The sequence below is a fragment of the Cetorhinus maximus genome, chromosome 14 (assembly GCF_964194155.1).
Source record: "Cetorhinus maximus chromosome 14, sCetMax3.hap1.1, whole genome shotgun sequence".
In the NCBI taxonomy this organism is placed as follows: Eukaryota; Metazoa; Chordata; class Chondrichthyes; order Lamniformes; family Cetorhinidae; genus Cetorhinus; species Cetorhinus maximus.
The window spans coordinates 9,580,616-9,599,849 of record NC_135892.1 but is presented as its reverse complement, the minus strand read 5'-3'; the positions used below and the strand labels follow the sequence as shown (position 1 = coordinate 9,599,849).

The following is a 19,234-nucleotide window of genomic DNA, read 5'->3' as shown; positions in this document are numbered from 1 at the left end:
GAAGTCTTTCTGCAATTGTACAGAGTTTTGGTACTGTATAAAATTTTGGGCTCTGTATCCAAGAATGGGTATACATGTTTTAGAGGGGTGCAATGAAGGTTCGCTAGATCGATTCCGGGGACAAAACAGCTGGCCCATGAGAAGAGATTGCATAATATGACCCTATATTCTCTGGGGTTTAAAAGAATGAGAGTTAATCTCATTGAAACATTTAGGGTTGTGAGAGAGCTTGACAGGATAGATGCTGAGAGGCTGCTCCACCCTGGCTAGAGAGTCTACAACAAAGGATCATAGTCTCAGGAAAAGGGAACTGTCATTTAGGATGGAGATGAGGAGAAATTTCTTCACTCACAGGATTGTGAATTTTTGGAATTCTCTACTCCAAAGAGCTGTGCATACTCAGTCATTGAGGGCAATCAAGGCTCAGATCGAAAAACATTTGGACACTAAAGAAAATGAGGGATATCGGGATCAAGCAGGAAAGTGGAGTTGGGATCAAAGGTCAGTCATGATCCTATTGAATGGCACAGCAGGCTCACTCCTATTTATGTTTGTACTTAAAATCCTACTTTAGACATGATAGATTTCACTTTTGGGAAAAGAATAGACAAAAATCTTTTGAAAATTCAGAGTGGCTTGATTTGCTAATCGAAAAAATTGTGAGGGGAAATCTCAACATCAGAAAACTGAAGGTGTCTTGGGACATAGGACTTTACATTGGGAAAGGTTGACACAGAAGTACGATAACAAATAGGGGTTTTATTTGTTTATTAAAACTAACAACAGAATATCAAGACATTGCACTAGATCACTGTATTGCTATTCCTTCGGGTGGGTCACAATGGTCCTATGCACCTTCAGTTTTCCTAAGTTCTATCTTTCTCACAATGAAGTTTATTTCAAATCCTTAAACATGAGCGGAATAGTCAATCATGTTTCACTCTTATCACAGGCCAGCCTGGCTATTCAATAGATGGGTTTTAGCAGAAATCAAGTTCATGAATAATTTCATGCCATTACTTCGAGCCTTCTTTCCAAGCTTTTCCTTTGACTTACTAACTTATCTTACTTTAGGTCTAAGTTAAGCTTCCTTTAACTTCAATAATGCAAGGCTGATGGCTTCTGCTGCAGGATTCCTCCCTTGGCACTTTACAAAGAATAAGTCTAATATACAATTCACTGAAATCTGCCTTACAAAGATTTCCAATGGTGATTTCAATGTACATTTACATATCATGTTTCCCTGTAACACCAATAGGTGACTCCCTAATAGGACTATCAATGTTAATCCTATGACCACTCAGTCTCAGCTCAACATAACATGTGTTTATTAAAAGCAAAGAACTGAAGGATGCTGGAAATCCAAAACAAAAACAAAAACAAAAATACCTGGAAAAACTCAGCAGGTCTGGCAGCATCGGTGGAGAGGAGCACAGTTGACGTTTCGAGTCCTCATGACCCTTCAACAGAACTAAGTAAAAATAGAAAAGGGGTGAAATATAAGCTGGTTTAAGGAGGGGGGGTGTTGGGACAAGAAGAGCTAGGTAGAGGGCCAGTGATAGGTGGAGATAACCAAAAGATGTCACAGACAAAAGGACATTGTTTTATCTCTATCTTTTAGCCTTTTTAGATTCCTTCACCCCACCCCACCCCACCCCCACTAGGGCTATCTGTACCTTGCTTGTCCTGCTTTCTACCATTAATTAGCACATTCCTTTAGATAATATCACCACCTTCAACACCTCTTTCTCCTTTTGTCTGTGACATCTTTTGGTTATCTCCACCTATCACTGGCCCTCTACCTAGCTCTTCTTGTCCCACCAGCCACCCCCCTCCCCCGCCTTAAACCGGCTTATATTTCACCCCTTTTCTATTTTTACTTAGTTCTGTTGAAGGGTCATGAGGACTCGAAACGTCAACTGTGCTCCTCTCCACCGATGCTGCCAGACCTGATGTGTTACTTTATTGTCGCTTTCCCATAAATCACTCCAAATACTTTCTGGGGGGAAAAAAAATTCTATTCAACATTTTTGTTCCTCAGAAACTGACATTTCTATCAACCAGAATAAGGTTTTATAAAAAAAATAGAAATTTTTAAAAAATTACATATCTCATAACAACATGATTACATTCACCTAGGCTCTCATAATAATTGTAATTAAGTTTTTTTTAAACAAGGAGCTTTTTCTTTAATGCCCGTTAATTGAACATGGGATTTTTTTGATGCCAAAGATTTGAATGTGTAAGGTTTTCAAGTTTCAGTGGTGTACACACAATCAATTGCACACAGCATAAACACAGCAACTTCCTAGCTTAATATGCAAGGTAAACTGATCAATCTAATGATCACAAAATGATAAACTTAGGCAGCTAGATCGATTATACTGCTGAATATGCATCTGGATATACTGCCTTTATGCATCACAAACTAGTCGTCCAGACAACTGAGCTAACTGACCCTAACCGATCTCAAAGCACTTCACAGCCAATGAAGTACTTATGAATTGTAGCCACCATCGTAAAGTAGGAAACATAGCAGCCAATTTGCGCACAGCAAGCTCCCACAAATAGAAATGTGATAATGGCCAGACCATCTGCGTTTTGCAAGGTTGATTGAGGGGTAAATATTGAGCAGGATACCGGAGTAAGTGCCCTGCTCTTCTTCTAAATAGTGCCACGGCTTTTTTCTTTAAATCCACCCGAACAGGCAGATGAGTAGAAATAGCCTGGATGTCAGGCATTTCTTCTTTTCTGAAATATTAGGGAGTTTCAGGAATGAGTTGCCAGCTGGTGCGGTGTTTGCTGACTCCGCATTGCCTGCACGAGAGAGCCCGTATGATTCCCTATTAGGGCAGAGATCATATCATCTAGAAGGTAAGTGGGGTAACAGAGAACACATAATTGATGTGATCTCCTGTACTGGTTGCGATCACTTGATGGGGTCGGGGAATAATTTCCCAGTGTATTTTTTCCTTTATTGGTCCTGGGTTTTTGTTTCACCTCTCCCAGGTGATTACATGGCTGCAGGAGTGTAGGGAGGCACTACTCAAGATGCTCCAGCCATCATGAGTGTGGAGCAGGCTTGATGGGCCAGCTGTCTTTTGCTATTTGTCAATTTTTGTATGCTCATATCCATTAAACATACTCAACTAACTGTAGTTCTTTCAGACATTGTGATATAGCACACTCCCTGTTAAAAATATGCGCATTTCAGCTGTAAACAACTACATATGCAACATCAAAAATACATTACTGTAAATTGTTTTGCAGTAAACAGACTCCCCAATTCATGTTCAAATATGGCAGATTACTATTCATAGTTTTAGTTGTAACCATGTAATTACTTCCTAATGCAATCATCCAAGTATTTGGGTTTACCACAATCCATTTTTAGACTCGTTTGCACAGCCAAGTCTTCCAAGATCAAGGATTGATTGTTTTGTCGTCCGTGTCACAGGAGGATTCAACACTTGCACCATGCAGTAAGAGCCCAGCCAGTTCTAATAGCTAGTTACATGTTGTCTTTCAGCTGATCCATGGGCGTCCATGCCTCCAGCTCAATTGGGCACAGGAATCATCTGGGTGTGATTTTAAAAATTCTTTTATTTGTCATTTTTGTGATTTCATTGAGTAAATCATGTTACAAAAATCAAAAGCAGCAGCTACTAGATGGGTTTTTATACTGAAAATTATAACCAAAACACAGGAAATATTCCCGAGGCAGGAATTAGAGCTTCTGTTTGTGTAGCATGTGTAAATGCAGCACCTTTTATACAAAACTCCTTTCCTTATTTGGAATGGTCCTCCCAGGATTTCCTTCCGACATGAACACTTCTCCCTGCTGCTTGTTTTTGTGCTGTCTCTCAGGCAGAGATGAATGTGACATGAGTGAGACATAAATAGATTCACTCAGGACACATTGCAAAATAAACAAGCAATGCAAAATTTCAAATACAATATCACACCTGTCACTTCTATATCATTAGTTTTGGAGTCTGATTTCCATATTGTATTGTGGCAGTTCTCTTTGACATTTAAGTTTTCTCTTCTGATCCGTCGGAGAGTGTGAGTTTCACTTGTTGGTAGTGGCACTTCTGTATGATGGGGAAAGTTGATAATGGGATGTCTAGTTTGATTATTCATTTGATGGCCTCCTGGAATGCCAAGCGGAGAAAAGGGGTGCCTCCCACAACAGTTCTTAGTGGGCAGGTTGTTGTGATGTTTTCCATGATCAAGGACTCATGGCCACAATCGCACTTTGGGTTGTCCCTTATCTTCCACTTATGGGACAAATGACCACATCGTCCATGTCCTGTGCAGATTCGGTTGAGCGCTGTCCACCGTCTTCGAGGAAGGTTGAAGCCAGGGTCTTCTATTGTTGGCTCAGTGATGAGGTGCTGGTTCTTTATATTATATGTCCTCTACATTTCCATCCATCTTGACAGTAAGTTGATAGCAGCAGCATGAATACTAGCTGCTGTTTCTCCGAATAGCTGGCACAATTTTAAGCACTTTGATGGATTTTCGCAGTGAGTGAAAAAGTCAGCGTTGCTCAAGGCTTTTTTTGCTGTTAGCATTGATCTAGTAATCCCAATTGGTGTACCTTAACCTGAGGTGGTTACATTGGAATTGTAGAGAAACTCTTGTTATAATATGCTGTCCGATGGTTCAGATGTTGTGTGATTTTGATGTATCGACCTGTCCAATATTGGTTTCCACCACCCACTTAACTCACCTTTTGTAAAGCCCATGTCTCACCCTCAGCTAATACAGCAATGTCACTGAGAACGCATGAACAACGTAGATTTGCAGCTTCCTCTTGTTATCAATGGGCAAGATCTGCCTTCAAACAGCATGTGGAGGTTTTTTAGTTTCTGTGACACACACACACACCACACATTTATTATACAACAAAGGAACCTTTCCTTACTCTTTTTTGTTTTCCTTGTAAATAAGCAGATAACCACATTTTTAGAGAAAGATCCATTGCAGAATATTTTAAGATTTAATTTAAAACACAAATCTAGATACTTGATACCTGTATAATCCAAAGTCAATTGTTATTACTTCTGTCAGTGTTTGAAAAGCTGGGGATGAGGAGGATGGACAGAATGTTAATGCAGGTGGATCATCGATTTCCATCACATATATCAGTACACTTTCCATCTCTCTGCATCTTTTCAATTACAAGGGTCTCATGAGGTGGTGCAAGGTAACAACTAGTGTGACAATCACAGCACTCTGTGTAAATGGTACTGCGCACAATAATTCTACTTTTTCTCAAGACAGTTGTTCAGAATCATGAGCATGAACACTGGATGCTTGAATTATGCATTATATTAGTTAGCATGGTTCTGCCATCCATTTTTTACAATTCCTTTTTCTAATTTAAAACTTAATGGAGGACATACAGAAATTCAGCAAGCTGAAATCATTTTGAGATCAATAATGTGAAATGATTGCACCTCATTTAGTGTAATGACTTCTGCTACAATCGAGTAATTTACCAAAATACTAAACTAAAGCAATTACACGCAAATGTATGTGGCAACTGGCAATTTCCTGCATTAAGGAAACACAATTAATTTTTGTCAGAGTGTCTGTTTCTTTCAGTTTTCTCTTTTACATATAATGGTTGATTGACTAACCATGCACTGGAGACACCTAGGAATGAGTAATTAAACTATCCTATTTACAGTAATACTTCAACAGGTAATGCTGTAAAAACAATGTAAACTGTAAAAAAATTACCACTGAAATACTTTTCACTACATTAGTTAAGCTGTTCATATTAAATAGATCAAATTAGTTAATTGAAGCAATAACTAATCAAATCTACTAACACACAAGTGTGATCAAAATTCCACCATTGCCTTCCATAGCAATGTCTAAAGAATGGTCCCTGTGACCCAAATTCAGCTGACAAACACTTATCATATCCATCCAGTCAGGCATTTGCCCACATTAAACACACAAAGCCATGGGCAGAATCTTCTGGTCGGCGTGCAGGCGCGGGCCCCGCACGCTGACGCGTAAAATGATGCGTGGTGACATCAGGTGTGCATCCCGACCTCACCCGCGTGTCATTCCACTCCTCTGTTCAGTGGGCACGCATTGGAGTTGGCTGCGCGCTCGCTGAACTGTCAAACTGTTAGAGCCATTGATAAACTAATTAACCAAATTGACAGGGCTGCCCGACCAACCTTAAGGTTGGCGGGCAGGCGAAGAGCCCAAGCAGCCTTCACGTTTTGCATGAAACCTCATCCACGGGCGGGACGAGGTTTCATGAAGGTTTTATTAAATGAATTTTTAAAATTTTGACACTTCATAAACACGTCCCAGCTTCATTGTCACATGAGGGGACATGTCTGAATAATTTTTCTTTCTTTTTTTACAAATTTTAAAAGTGAACTTTACCTCCCTGAGGAAGCTCCATGCCTGAAGGAGATTTCTGCGCTCTTTTGCGCGCATGTGCGAAAGAGCGCAGGCCCCGACTCTTCGTCCTCCTCCCCCCGCCCGCAGAGGTAGCACTGAGCGCTTCCGGGTGCGTGTCACGCTGAGCAGACCTTAATTGGCCCGCCCACATAAAATGGCGGCATGCAGCCATTTTAGGTGATCGGTTCCGCGCCTGCTCCCGACCGGCCCGCCCGACAGGCAGAAGATTCTGCCCCATGTTTCAACTCTGCCCCGCTTTTGTTGGGGGCTAAAAATTGAGAAGTCAACTTTGTACTCTTAGTGCAAGAGGTGGCACCAATTAAATGGTTCATTGGTTCTATCATTCTAACTGCCAGACATTGCAGGATGAGAAAAGGTTCATCTCAATCAGGAAACAGCCCTTCTGAACACTTTGCTTAGGAATTTTAAAGATTATACAACTAAATCTGCCTAGTTTTTAAGGTTCTGGAATTGTGGAAAATGGAAGGGAGGAAGGGTGGAGAGGGAGATGGAGGGATAGACTGTGAGGATGGATGAAGTGGGAGAGAGAGGTGTATGAGGATATGTGGAGATGGAGGGAGGGGTATGAGGACATGTGGAGAAGAGGGAGTGATATGAGGATATGTGAAGAGGGAGGGGTTATGAGAATATGTGGAGAGGGAGAGAGCGGGTATAAGAATATGTGGAGACCATAAGACATAGGAGCAGAAATTAGGCCATTCGGCCCATCGAGTCTGCTCCGCCATTCAATCATGGCTGATAAGTTTCTCAACCCATTCTCCTGCCTTCTCCCCGTAACCTTTGATCCCCTTACCAATCAAGAACCTACCTATCTCGATCTTAAATACACTCAATGACCTGGCCTCCACAGCCTTCTGTGGCAATGAATTCCATAGATTCACCACTCTCTGGCTAAAGAAGTTTCTCCTCAGGACTCTCGGGTCCTAGTCTCTCCTACTAATGGAAACATCTTCCCCATGTCCACTCTATCCAGGCTTTTCAGTATTCTGTAAGTTTCAATCATATCCCCCCTCATCCTTCTAAACTCCATCGAGTATAGACCCAGAGTCCTCAAACGTTCCTCATATGTTAAGCCTTTCATTCCTGGGATCGTTCTCGTGAACCTCCTCTGGACCCTCTCCAGGGCCAGCACATCCTTCCTGAGATACGGGGCCCAAAATTGCTCACAATATTCTAAATGTGGTCTGACCAGAGCCTTATAAAGCCTCAGCAGCACATCCCTGCTTTTATATTCTAGTCCTCTCGAAATAAATGCCAACATTGCATTTGCTTTCCTAACTACCGACTCAACCTGCAAGTTAACCTTAAGAGAATCCTGGACTAGGACTCCCAAGTCCCTTTGCACTCCAGATTTCTGAATTCTCTCCCCATTTAGAAAATAGTCTACGCCTCTATTCTTCCTACCAAAGTGCAGGAGAGGGAGGGAGGGGGTATGAAGATGTGTGGAGAGGGAGGGAAGACCAATGAGATTGGAAGAAAGGGCTTCAATATGTATTTCACAGTTTGAAATTTTTATAGGCAGGATCTTTCCTCTCTTCTTGTTGAAGGTCTGGCTTTTTGAGTGCATTAGGGATCTAGGGGTTTTCTGTACAGGCAGTGCTACTTTACAGTGTAGAGAGATCTCACATGTTTTGCATAGGAGAGTGACTTGCCTTTTGGGTCTGTGTGGGATATCTTGATTTTTGGCTGTGCTTTTGCGGATTTGACCAACCCCATCTCCTTTGTGGATGGAGTTTCACAATTTTTACCTGTGGGTGCTTTTTGTATATCAGGGCTTTCATGGGAAATAATGCAGATCAGACATTAATGTTGACTCGAATATATAGTCCCAATCCTTTCCTAATTCATATCGAACAATAGCTAGATACAGGCACTGAACCTCAAATCTGGCTATCCGAAAACTGGCAGTATCCAAATACTGGAATTTTTTTTAAGCGGGCCATGCAAGAATTTTAAATGAGTGAAAAAACTTCCTGGCATGTTCGGGGAGTTACTGCATTGGCGTGGTGGCATACCGAGCAGTTGCGCGCTTGGCGTGCCTGATATTTTGAGTGGCTCAGGGACCTGTGATCCCACCCGACCCAGCTGGGAAAAGTTCAGGGAGTTGCTACATCGGCACAGCTCTGAGCGCTTCCCGTGCTCCAAGTGGTCAGAGTGACCCTTGGTCACCAAAGTGCTTTGCAATCATTTCATTTGGTCTTCATGTGTCCCCTATTTATCGAAATAAGGGGCTCCAATTTGTTTTCCGAAAACTGGCAAGTTCCGAAATTTGGCGCGGGCTTGGTCCCAAGGTTGCCAGTTTTCACAGAATCACAGAATCTTAACGGCATAGAAGGAGGCCATTCGGCCCATCACGTCTGCACCAGCTCTCCAAATGAGCATTATGTCCTAATGCCATTGCCCTGCCTTTTCCCTGTCCCCTTGCATATTGTTTCTATTCAAATAATCATCTAATGTCCTCTTGAATGCCTCAATTGAACCTGCCTCCACCACGCTTCCAGGCAGTGCTTTCCAGACCTGAATCACTCGTTGTGTGGGAAAGTTTCTTCTCACAGCACACTTGCTTCTTTTGCAAATCACTTTAAATCTGTGCCCTCTCATTCTTGATCCTTTTACGAGTGGGAACAGCTTCTCCCTATTTACTCTGTCTGGCCCCCCCATGATTTTGAACATCCCTATCAAATCTCCTCTCAGCCTTCTTCTCTCCAAGGAGAACAGTCCCAACCTCTCCAATCTATCCTCATAGCTGAAGTTTCTCATCCCTGGAACCATTTTTGTAAACCTCTTCTGCACTCTCTCCAGTGTGTTCACATCTTTCCTATAATTTGGTACCCAGAACTGTACACAATATTCCAGCTGAGGTCTAACAACTGTCTTAAACAAATTCAGCATAATCTCCCTGCTCTTGTATTCTATGCCCCTATTAATAAATCCCAGGATACTTTATACTTTATTAACTGCTCTCTCCATCTGTCCTGCCACCCTTAATGATCTATGCACATGACACTCTACCTATAAGTCAATATTCAATCTTACCTGAAAAAGTCACAACACAGTAATACTGACCCTTGTTATGATCCTTGTAGAGACTGTTAACTTTTAAAAAGGAAATTTTAGTGAATGACTGAAAAGATCACATGACAAGATTTCATGTTTTCAGACTTTTACTGTAACAAACAAACTAAAAGCAGCATGTTCTAAACACTACTGCAATAGGAAACAAATTCTGAACTACAGGAAACCTTCCCATCAACATGTAAAATGACCAAAAAACCCCTTCCACAGTTATATTTAAGGATTGGCTAACAGGCAGAAAGCAGAAAGTAGGAATAAACGGGCCATTCTTGCACTGGCAGACTGTGACTTGTGGGGTACCACAAGGATCAGTATTTGGGGGTCCCAGCTGTTCACAATATATATCAATGATTTGGATGTGGGGACAAAATGTAATATTTCCAAGTTCGTGGATGATACAAAGCCAGGCGGGAATGTGTGTTGTGAGGAAGATGTAAAGCAGCTACAGGAGGATTTGGACAGACTTAGTGAGTGGGCAAGAACATGGCAGATGGAATATAGTGTGGAAAAATGTGGGGTTATCCACTTTGGTGGAAGGAACAGATGTGCAGAGTATTTCCTAAATGATAAGAGATTAGAAAGTGTAGATGCACAAAGGGATCTGGGTGTCCTTGTCCATAAGTCACTGAAAGCTAACATGCAGGTGCAGCAGGCAATTAGGAAGGCGACTGGAATGTTAGCCTTTATTGCAAGAGGATTTGAGTACAGGAGTAGTAAAGTTTTGCTTCAAATGTATAGAAACTTGGTTAGACCGCACCTGGAGTAGTGTGTGCAGTTTTGACCCTCTTACCTCAGAAACGATATTATTGTCATAGAGGGAGTGCAACAAAGGTTCACCAGACTTGTTCCAGGGATGGCGGGACTGTCTTACGAAGGGAGGTTGGAGAAACTGAGCCTGTATTCTCTAGAGTTTCGAAGAATGAGAGGTGATCTCGCTGAAACCTCCAAAACACTTAAAGGAATTGACAGGGTTGATGCAGGTGTTTCCCCTGGTTGGGGAGTCTAGAACCAGGGGACACAATTCCAAAATAAGACTGTGATGAGGAGAAATTTCTTTACTCAGAGGGTTGTGAATCGTTGGAATTCTCTACCCCAGAGGGTCATGAAAGCTCAGTCATTGAGTATGTTTAAGTAAGAGATTGATAGATTTCTGATTAACAGTAATGAAAGGGGTTATGGGGATATTGTGGGTAAAAGGCATTGAAGTGTTCGATCAGCCGTGATCCTATTGAATGGTGGAGCAGGCTCGATGGGCTGAATGGCCTTCTCCTGTTCCTATGTTCATTCTCCAGGGACCAGTCCAAGTGATTCTTAGCCCCCATGGGCTTCCTTCTTTTATTTTTCTTTCCCAGGCAGGCAACTCCTCATCCCAGGAACGACTTTCACGATGAGGGACAAATTGGAGGTTCTTCCCTCCCGTCAGAGCTAGGCAAGTCTTCCAGTCTCATTTAAATCCTCATGAATTCAGTCTCTTCAACTTAAGCGTGAGCTCCCACCTGCGTTTCGTGTGGTGGCCGACAGGGCCAGCATTTTCTCTGCTTATGGTGCAGGACTATCTGCCTCTATTTTCTCTGCTCATTCTCTCTCTCCGATTCTTGCAAACTGACCCTGCCAGTGAGGTTCAGTGATATTTTAGGAAAACCTGTAACCTGATTCTACAATGGTTTCCCATGGACTCTTCCCCTCTCAAAGCCCATCTCCATGGCAACATGGATCACATGGGCCTCCTATCCAGGTGGAAACTCTAATTAGCCATCATCTAGATCCTCAGCTCCATTCCATCTTAAAATTAAATAGACAGTTTAAAGTATAACCGTTGACAAAACCTGACATTCCTAACACCTCCCTGGCAGCACTGTCAGCACAGCTGCTCTGGTCACTGTTTGCATGTGTGAATATCATGCACCTTCTTCCCAGTAAGAAAATCCTTTAACCTTGAACACCAAGCCACCCAAGCTTTTTGTCAAGCAGAATTCAGAACAGGTCACATGACTCCCTTTTTAGCCTAAATTAGAGAGGTAGTCCCAAAACATAACAATCTTATAGATTTCCAATTTGTAATTATATATATAGAACATGTCACATGCTGTTAAGGCAATCTGTATGGTGAACTCTACATACAACTTAAGAGAAACTGTCACCATGATAGTTGTGACTATCTAGTTAGCCAAAGCCTCTGGCCAACAACAATTCCCGCATTGGGGCATATTCCAGACAAAACGTATAGAGGGTAAAGAACCTGATTAGAATGTGGGACTCACAACCACAGAGATTAGTTGAGGTAACAAACATAGATGCACTTAAGAGGAAGTTAAATAAACAAATGAGAGAGAATGGAATAGAAGGTTATGTTGATGGGTTCAGTTGAAGAAGGGCAAAAGGAGGCTCACGTGGACTACCATCACTGGTATGGAGCTGCATAGGCTGATTCTGTGCTGCACATTCTATGAGAACACAAAAAGTAAGAGACAGGAACAGGAATAGGGCATTTGGTCCCTTGAGCCTCCTCTACCATTCAAAAAGACCATGGCTGAACAGCTGAACATCTGCAACAATTCCACTTTCCCACCCTATCCCCATATTCATTGATTCTCTTGTGTTCAAGAATCTATTGATCTCTGTCTTGGATATACTCCACAACTGAGCATCCACAGTTCTCTAGGGTAAGAATTCCAAAGACTGACAACCTTTTGAACGAAGAAATTTTTTCTCATCTTAGTCCTAAATGGCCGAGCCCTTATCCTAAGACTATGACCACCTAGTTCTAGATTCTCTCACCAGGGAATCAAACTTTCAACATCTATCCTGCTCCAAGAATTTTATGCAATTCCATGCATTGCAAGTTCATTTTTACCAAGTTCGCATTTTCCGCAACCTCGGAATAATGATGCCAGTTTTTCATAAATATTATTTTAAATTGCTTTCTCATACACAATTACCTAGAATACTATAGATCAGATATGGGCATACCTGCTAGCATACTATTACAAAATGATCACCAGTTTTCTGAGGGAAAGATGATGGTGTGTGGGTAGTGTCATTGGACTAGTCATACAGAGGCCAAGGTTAATGCCCTGGAGACATGGATCCAAATCTCACAATAGCAGCTGGTGGAACTGAAATTTAATTAATAAATTTGCTAATCTCAGTAATGGTGACCATGAAACTATAATTGATTATTGTAAAAATCTACTCAGTTCACTAATGTCCTTCAGGAATGGAAATCTGCCATCCTTACCTTGCCTGACCTACGTGCAACTCCAGACACACAGCAATGTGGTTGACTCTTACCTGCCCTCTAAAATGTTCTAACAAGCCACTCAGTTATATCAAAAAGTGCTCCAGAAAAGTTGAACACATGGGCTGCAGCGGATCAAGATGGCAGCTTATCACCGCCTTCTCAAGGGCAATTAGGGATGGGCAACAATTGCTGGCCTAGCCAGTGACGCCCACATCCCATAAAATAATAAAAATGTACATATAATATACAAAATGATTTTTTAAACAGAATTTTATGATTCTATAAATGAAAAAAATCAAATTATATGAAGATATGTAGACCTTGAAGGCATAAAATTCGGTAACTGAAATAATCAACACAAATATGTGCAATCAAAAATTGATTTAAGGATAAAGCACTATGCAATTGTAAGGGGGCAGTGAAAGAATCAGACATGTTTAACCTTATGAGGATTAATGAGATGGTTAAAAGTGTAATTATTGCCTATTGTGCTTGAAGAACCTGAAAATGGAGAAGTGTGACAATTATATTATTTTATAATACTCTAAATGGCAAAAATGTGGTTTAAAAACTAAGCAAATTCAGAAGAATATTTATCATGTTACAATCAAAGAAGGCATAGGTAAATACCATTTATAGATACTATGATAAAGACTGAGCAGAATTAACATAAACTTACCTCCACCTCCTCCGAGCAGACTTTTGTTTGCTGCAAGAGATGAACAAAAGCAAAGTCAATACCCAAAACCTAAACTTCACCCAACAATTGAAAGAAATAAAACCTAACACGTCACTACAGGTCAATGTTATCATTCTGCAAGCAGTGGCTGTGCTTACTGACACACCACTCAACTTCAAGCAAGTTTCTTTGAATTCTAAATCAATAAGCTTTTGCACTTCACTCACACGCACTGCTGTGAAAGGAAGACGTGGCAGCTTGACGATTTACAGACCACAGGAAATTACACACAATGCAAAGCGATTCTTGGTTTTAGGAACATAGAAAACGTAGGAGACCATTCAGCTCTTCAAGTCTGTTCTGCCATTCAATAAGATCATGGCTGAGGTGCCATAGCTCCATCCACGTGTTTTGGCTCCATACCCTTGGGCTAACAAAAGTCCTTCAATCTCTGATTTAAAATGATTAATTGAGCTGGTATCTGCTTCTTGTGTGGGAAGGGTTCCACACATTTACAACCCTTTGCATGTGTTCCCTAACTTCTCTTCAGAGTGGCCTGGCTCTGACTTTGAGGTGATGCCCCCTTGTCCTAGGCTTCTCGCACCAGTGGAAAAGCTTTCTATCTACCCTGTCAATTCCTTTCAATATTCCAAAAACCTTTGCGCAGGCAGAGAAATTTCTAGGAAAGCACAGCAAGTCAGTTAGCATCTGATGAGAGAAGAGGCAACTGTACAGGAACTATGCTTACCAGCAACACTAGCTTTCATTTCAGATTTCTAACAACTGCAAGGTTTTATCTTCTCTCCTTATACTTCTTCCACATCATTTCTGAAAAGCAAACTGATCATTTCTAGCACTACACGATGCTCCTGAAAGAAGGTGATATTATGCATTGGGTATTCAATCTAGTACATGTATAGTTCATGTGCCGCCTACACTGTTATGTTTCTTTAATCTGATGAGCGCCAGCATCCTTTTCATTCCTGGGTGTTGATGGGCAAGCTTCCAACATTGAGCAACAGCAACTGGGAAATGACACAACCGTTGACAGTGCCGAAATAAATTATAGGGAGCTCTAGTGTTACTGAATGTGTAGCGTTATGTATAGTTTTCAACTCCTTGTCCAAGAGAGGATATACCTGTCTTAGAAGGGTTTGCATCAAAGGTTCAGTAGATGGATCTCAGGGGTGAGAAGGAAGTCCGATGAGGAGAGTTTGATCTTCTCTGAAGTTTAGAAGGATGGAGATGTCGTTTTAACTAAAGGTTCTGAGACTGTGTGACAGGGTAGATATAGGGGAGAATCTACCACTCTGAAGTCTAAATTCAGTGGTGGGCATGGGAGTGGTGGGGGCAGGCAGGAAGTCGCCCTCCCCTCCGTTACATCATGGGCTCAAAGGTCTGGATGCCATATTTAAAAGACACCCGGACAGCCTCCCTCCCTTCCCCCCCACTTAGGGCATCTCCCAGGTCCAGCCTCTGCTCCATCCTTCTACCCTACCCGCCACCAGTCTTCACACAGTTTCTGCTGCTGGCACCCGATATGAGTGGTCCCCAGGAAGGCGAAGGCAGCATCCACTGACCTCAAAGTCATGGAAGAAGTGAAGTGAAGCTCGACAGGCGCGCACCACTTACATACAGCCGTAAAAGTGAACGTTTTAATTTCTCTCTGGTGGAGAACTTAATTCCGTCAAGGTGGCCTTTTAAATGAGTGTGCATGAGATGCTAATTCACGGAAAAGGGCTTTCTGACATTGTTTGTTGGGAAGCTCGATCCACCTTTAACCCACCTTTAAACTCTTGAAAATAAAATTCCCACAGTTCATCCCGACATTGGAAGACTGATTTTTGGCCCCATGCCAAATTAAGTTCCCCTGCCTGCCACGATTCCCACTGTTGATGGGACTGGAAAATTCCGCCTATAGAGGCCGTTTCCCCCTGACTGGGGAACCTAAGGTTAAGAATCACAGTCTCAGAATATGGTCGGTGAACAAGGGCTGAGATGAGGAGAAAATTCTTCACCTAGAGAGTTGTGAATCTTGGCATTATCTACCCTGTGGATGCTTAGTCAATTGAATAAATTCAAGACAGAGATCAATAGATTTTCTTTGGGTACGGAGGGAATTAAGGAATACGGTGATAAGCGGGCACCCTCAGAGCCACAGGTGGAGAGTGGCATTGACAGAAAACGATAAGAGATCTGAGACCTTTGCAAAGTTACAACAAAAAAATAGCCTGTCCAAAATGCTGCCTCGGCAACTGTGATGAATTCACAATGATTTGCACGTTTGGTGAGCTACCTGAATTCTTAATGATTAGGCAGATAAAGGCTCCGAAGGCAGAGGTGGCAAAACTGAGGCTGAATGCTTCCACAAGTGGATAGTAATAGAAAAAGTTCTGTCATTTGCAGTGGGCAGGAACACTGCTGCTCCATTCCAGTCTTCACTGCAGCATGTGTATTTGTAGTTTAATTTAGTTCCTGGCAGAAATGGAAATGTCGTTGAAATATTATATTACACTGAAATAGTTTAACATAACAGGAATGTCTTTCTGCTTTCAACAGATTGATTACTTTTATAATGGGCAAGTGTATTTCCTTCTGGCAAAACATCAGTATCGTAAGTGTTCTGGCTTAAAAACAGGGGTTAGCATTCAGGAAATCTTTCTTTCTTTGGTTATATTCATAAAAGACATCAACATGAACCACAGTGACACAAATCGATTGTGCCACTTATGAGCACTAGCAGCGTTTTGGAAATGACATCTGCCTCCTTTATTCTCTAAAACAAAAAGTTTGGAAAATCTTGACAAGAAATATATATTTTTTTAAACATTCATTATTCAGAAGAGTCAGGAATTTCACACAAGGCATAGGAACAGAACCTTCCTTCCGTGAGAAAAAAAATACCGTTACAGGTTAAAACACACTATCATCCGTGTCAAGTTCAAATTAAATATCCCTTCCTGTTTATACACTTTCATTGTCAATGAGCCGAACGACAGTGGTTGGTTGTCTTATGGTTTTTCATCAGCTTCAGAAAAAATACATTTATATGTAGCTGTGGGTGGGGAAACAACGAAACCTCATGCCAATTCACAAGACTGTGGTGACTAAAACATAGATAAAACAGCAACTGATGCTTAAGTTTGAAGGGTACCCCAATTCTGCTAAGTGTTCCAATGGCTCTCTTTTCCTTTTTTCAAAATGAACACTTACCTTGCCAAGTGACATATGAGTATGATCTACATTTTCCACTTGTAAAAAAGTAAATTTCCCTGTACAACTGTATGCCAAGAGGTCTGAGGCAAAGACACAGAGATTGCCTTCAGGTCAGCAAGAAACAAGTTGGAGTGGAATATTGTGAGGAATCACTGTAACGAGTGTCCCATTTTAGTTAATTCTACTGAAAGCCATTAGTGCGTGAAGGCTCACTGCTGCATCTTGGTGTCCCAACAAATAAACTGTCCTTATCCACCACCAGGGCTCCTTTCTTACAGCTTCAATAAATTAAATTAAAATTAAATTAAAAATGGGGTTGAGAAACTTATCAGCCATGATTGAATGGCGGAGCAGACTCGATGGGCAGAATGGCCTAATTTCTGCTCCTATGTCTTATGGTCTTATGTTCTTAAATATCAATCTGCACCCATCTTCCAAAATGACGCATTTTTAAAAAACACATCAGACACTTATAAACTAACCCTTGATGCCGTCAAATGCTTAATGTTGTTTGGACCATGACTGACACAAGACTTTTCCATTTTCAATGTCAAAGCATTTAATGTATGCTGCATCGTCAATTTTCCTATAAATGGTTACATAGCCTCTTCCAAACATAGCTAAACCTAAATTGGCTACTGCGAGCTCCTAAATAAAAGAAATCAGATGAGGAAGGTGATGCAGTATCTTAAAGCTCAAACACATCATTGGATAGTATGAATTCATCCACACAAGTTCCAAATTATAATGTTGAATACAATTTTCAGAGACAGGCAGGGGTGGGGGGAGATGGTGGTGTTGTGGTAATATCACTGGGTTACTGATCCAGATAGCCAGGCTAATGCTCTGAAGACAGGGGTTCAAATCCCACCAGGGCAGTTGGTGGAATTTAAATTCTATTAAGAAGTCTGGAACGGAAAGCTAGTCTCAGTAATGGTGACCATGAATCTACTATCGATTATAGTTAAACACCTGTCTGGTTCACTAATGCCCTTTAGGGAAGGAAATCTGCCATCCTTACCTGGTCTGGCCTACATGTGACTTCAGATCCACAGCAATGTGGTTGACTCTTAACTGCCCTCTGCAATGGCTGAGCAAGCCATTCAGTTTAAGGGGCACTTAGGGACGGACAACAAATGCTGACCTTGCCAGCGATGCCCACATCCCGTGAAAGAAAAAAAAAACCATAGCGACAATCTTTCAGATGTAATCTTTCAAACCTATGTTCAATCTCTTCCACTATAAGAACAGAAGGCCATTCAGCCCCTCTCGCCTGTTCTGCCATAATTAGATCATAGCCAATCTGCACCTCAACTCCATCTACCTTGGCTCCATAACCCTGAATCTATCCCTGTCTTAAAAATAAAGTCTAGCCGTCTCAGTTTTTGAATTTTAACTGACCTCTAGCCTCAAAAGGTTTCTGGGAAAGAGCGGGGCAAGAGGCCAGAAGAGGATAGAGGCATATGGGCTCACTGCACATTCTGCATTGAACTGATCTCACTCTGGCTGCTTGGGGGAGGGGGAAGACAACAGAAAGAGCCAGCCAAAGTTACTTTGACCATTGTGAACAAACGTGGAGTGTTACAATCTCGGTAGAGGCTTGTAACTTTTTTCTCAAATAAGAAGAAAACTGAAATTCAAGTTATTTATTAAAGAAAGAAGCCACAAGATTCCACAGTTCAAACAGAAGAAACTTTATTATACATGGGTCAAACAAAGCAAACACTAATTACACATTCAAGGGCAGATACAGCTAAGACAGATCTTATGAATTGACTCATCAGCTCACACAGTACATAAGGCATCAAACTCGGTCACAAGGTCCTTTAAAACTCTGTCTTCCTCACAAAGAATTTCATGCTCCTCTCCTGCTAGGAGCTAGCGTGATCTCCAGCCAACAGCAGCACACAACCTGCTTCCACGGGCATGATCTTCAACAAAAATGCTACAACTCTGCAGAAACTCCTGAACACTGCTCACCACTGTCTGGATGGTGTAGATCCACCAATGTTATCTTTAAGTTACAGAAACAGCTGCAGCAACTGCAGCTTTGCTTATTCTGAGCTTCTGGATCTAGCCTCTATCTTGCCTGTACTGCACCACTGGACTCGTCAACTACAATAACTGGGCTTGGATAGCTCTCTGCCCTTCTATATAGTTTCAACCAGTCCCAGTGTGCCTAGAAGCTTTTGTTTCAGTGTTGGTTTCCGTCGAAACTGCAAGGGTCAGTTTCCATTTCCAGTTGGGGTCTGTTTAAAAAAAAACACACACAAGCTTTGAAACCACAGATTCCAACTCAGGAGCCGGTTTGTGAACCGCAAGATCATACCCTGTAACACTCCACATTTGCTCACAATGGTCAAAGTAACTTTGGCTGGCTCTTTCTGTTGTCTTTTCCCTCCCCCCCAGCAGCCAGAGTGAGATCAGTTCAATGCAGAATGTGCAGTGAGCCCATATGCCTCTATCCACTTCTGGCTTCTTGCCCCACTCTTTCCCAGAAACCTTTTGAGGCTAGAGGTCAGTTAAAATTCTAAAGCTGAGATGGCTAGATTTTAATTTTAAGACAG

General features: G+C 41.7%; 1 protein-coding gene across 1 annotated transcript in view; it reads right to left on the bottom strand.

The window, feature by feature from the left end:
• macrod2 (mono-ADP ribosylhydrolase 2) overlaps positions 1-19,234 on the bottom strand; it is an 896,565-nt gene that overhangs the window by 702,608 nt on the left and 174,723 nt on the right. The window contains exon 5 of the mRNA XM_078556471.1: positions 13,452-13,481. Within this exon, the coding sequence (XP_078412597.1) occupies positions 13,452-13,481 (30 nt within the window). The remainder of the gene's footprint in view (positions 1-13,451; positions 13,482-19,234) is intronic.